Source organism: Etheostoma spectabile, chromosome 23 (genome assembly GCF_008692095.1).
Source record: "Etheostoma spectabile isolate EspeVRDwgs_2016 chromosome 23, UIUC_Espe_1.0, whole genome shotgun sequence".
NCBI classification, from domain to species: domain Eukaryota; kingdom Metazoa; phylum Chordata; class Actinopteri; order Perciformes; family Percidae; genus Etheostoma; species Etheostoma spectabile.
The window spans coordinates 7240918-7243868 of NC_045755.1; the positions used below are offsets into that span (position 1 = coordinate 7240918).

General features: G+C 40.3%; 1 protein-coding gene across 3 annotated transcripts in view; it reads left to right on the forward strand.

Annotated features, from left to right (window-relative positions):
- strip2 (striatin interacting protein 2) overlaps positions 1-2951 on the forward strand; it is a 28644-nt gene that overhangs the window by 10244 nt on the left and 15449 nt on the right. For all 3 annotated transcript variants that reach the window (XM_032505164.1, XM_032505165.1, XM_032505166.1), the window contains exons 4-5: positions 860-994; positions 1598-1718. In XM_032505164.1, the coding sequence (XP_032361055.1) occupies positions 860-994; positions 1598-1718 (256 nt within the window). The remainder of the gene's footprint in view (positions 1-859; positions 995-1597; positions 1719-2951) is intronic.

The window sequence follows — 2951 nt, forward strand, 5'->3', positions numbered from 1 at the left end:
ACACACACACACACACACACACACTTTACAACATGATCACTGTAAATATCCAGATCAAGGTAACAGGTTTGACTAAAATGATATGCAGTCCTCAGATTTCCAGAACAATCTGAGTTACAATATTCCAAGTGTGAAACATGGGGAAGGAAAACAGGAGATAGAGAGATGAGGTGTAACTATGACATGCAGGAAGTAAAGAATGAGGGATATTAAACGGTTGAAATGATGCAAGACTGGCTAAATTATTGTTGAGTTTTTAACTTGGGTTACTTAGGTTGCTCTTGGGTAAGAGCAGTAACATAACGGTATAATAACTATAGCAACCACAGAGTATGATTATACATAAGGCTAACAGTATGACAACTAGAGTAACAAAATGATAATCAAGTAAGCCAACAATATCATAACTACAGTAAGCTAACAAATATACCAAGGAAGATAGCAAGTGAGAATTGGCGGACAAAGGGAAAATCTACAGATGGTCAAACTGGCCCCAAATTACAGAATTTTATGTTCTTATGTATTCTTGTCATATAGTCAATTAACTGTATCATACAAAACAAAATATTTAGCAGTGAGGATACATCCCAGAATAACAATTTTCAGGTGTGTGCTATGGGACAAGTAGTCAACGCGGGACTCTTTAGCTAACCTTTGAGAGAAATGATAGCAGATTCCTCCTTTTTAAAAATTAAAAGTTGAATTCACAAGCAATAAAACGCATTTGAAAAATGCCAAGCAAATACACACTGCGGACACGGTAGCCTACACGGAATTGTTTAAGGCAGAGGAAAAATATACTGAAATAAGTGCATTTTAAAATGACCTTGCTCACTGTGTCGTTGTGTCCGTCCTGCAGCTCGAGAAAGGAGGTGGATCGAGCTGACGCTGGAGGAGCAGAGGACATATGTGATGAGGCTGCTGGATGCGCTGGAGGTGACGGACAGAGACAAGAGGCTGAAGGTGGCCAGGGCCATCCTCTACTTGGCTCAGGGTGCGCAGGCCCAATGCAATACAATCCAACCAGAAAAGGCCTTTTACACTGCAGGCATTTTGTCTTGTCAAAGTTGGAAAAGCACAGGCGTTACTAATATAACTCACTTTGTCTCTGTTCTATCCCAGTGTCCCAGGAAGCCATGACATTGTAACAATACCAGAAATAAATGGAATTCAGCCATCATTCATTTTACGCTTTTTCTACTGTGACATGTCAAAATGTCTTTAGTGAAAAAGGTTACTGCACCATGATGTAGCAGTTAATTTGGCAGTTCACTTATTGCTGTTAACGTTTTACTTGAACCAAAATTAGCTTGTTAAAGTCATCAACTTTAAATACTTCTCAAAAAGTTGTGCTTTGAACAAGCTTATAGGGTTATGCTTTGCACATGATAGATGATACTTCACATATAGAAGGACTTATACAGTGACAAACACCTTTTTTGAGAGAGTTAGAATATAATGTATATTATTTAAAAGCAGTCAGTTAGTAAATCCCCTGAAAACCAAGAAATGAAATGCAAACTTATTGGAAAAACGGCACACAAAACAATCTAACGACACTCTTGTGTACTGTTTTTCCCCACACCTTCTGCTCCAGGAGTGTTTGATGAGTGTGACACAGAAGTGGATGTTCTCCACTGGTCCAGGCACAATGTCTTTCTGCTCTACGACATGGGCATTTTCACGGCACTGCTGGAGCTGCTTAGCATGGAGATAGAGTAAGTAGGACACACTGAATAAGCTGGGGATATGAGTCAATAAAAATGTTTCACTACTTCAACAGGAGAAATAAAATGCAATCCCAGCCACCAATGCCATCTTTCACCTTGGATTTGCTTGATATGACTACAGACTTGCTGCTGCGATGTATTTACAATAGAGGGTAAAAAGGGACCTAAAAGGCAAGCATGCCAGATAAATGGACAAGGCAGACCTTGGCCTTCAAAAAGATGCAAAACAGTTCATATCTTTTTTTTTTATTATTATTCAATGTATTTCCCCCCAGGGCGAAGGCCTGCAACAATAAAGGAAGGGAGGAGGCTTACAGGGTAAAAGTGCCATTATGTTTTTTTTTTTTGTGTAGATGAAACGGGCAGGTACACTGAACAACAGGCTGCAGAGTGTGCTAAACCCTGTGGCCACCAGCAGCCCTTGTCCATGATGATAATCCGTGATGTCAAAATGACATTGTTTAGAATGTTGAGAAACAATAAACCCTGGGACCCCAGTTTGTTTCATACACACATTTCACTTAGACGCCAGTTTGGTTTAGAGACAAATTTGACCGCGACAATGGAAGATGCACAGAGCAGGAGAAAACAAAAATAGGAGAAAAAACACTGACGTCCAGCTGGAAGACATGGAAATCCTTTCCAGGGAGGTTAAACCTCCAATGAATTTCTACCTCAGTTCACTGGAAGAACATACACTGAATAAAATTAACACAACAATTTTGTTTTGGCCCCTATTTTTCATGAGCTGAACTCAAAGATCTAAGACTTTTTCTTTGTACACAAAAGGCTTATTTCTAAATATGTTGTTAACAAATCTGTTTTAATCTGTGTTAGTGAGCACTTCTCCTTTGCCGTCATTAATCCATCCACCTCACAGGTGTGGCATATCAAGATGCTGATTAGACAGCATTTACTGATGGCATTTTGAATGCACAGTGTTGCAGTGACAAGATCCTGAGGCCCATTGTTGTGTCATCCATCCACGACCATCACCTCATGTTGCAGCATGATAATGCACGGCACCATGTTGCGAGGATCTGTACACAATTCCTGGGAGCTGAAAACATCCCAATTTTTGCAGGGCCAGCATACTGACCGGACATGTCAACCATTAGCATGTTTGGGATGCTCTACATCGGCGTATATAACAGCGTGTTCCAGGTCCTAACAATATCCAGCAACTAAGCACAGCCATTGAAGAGGAGTGGACCAACATTC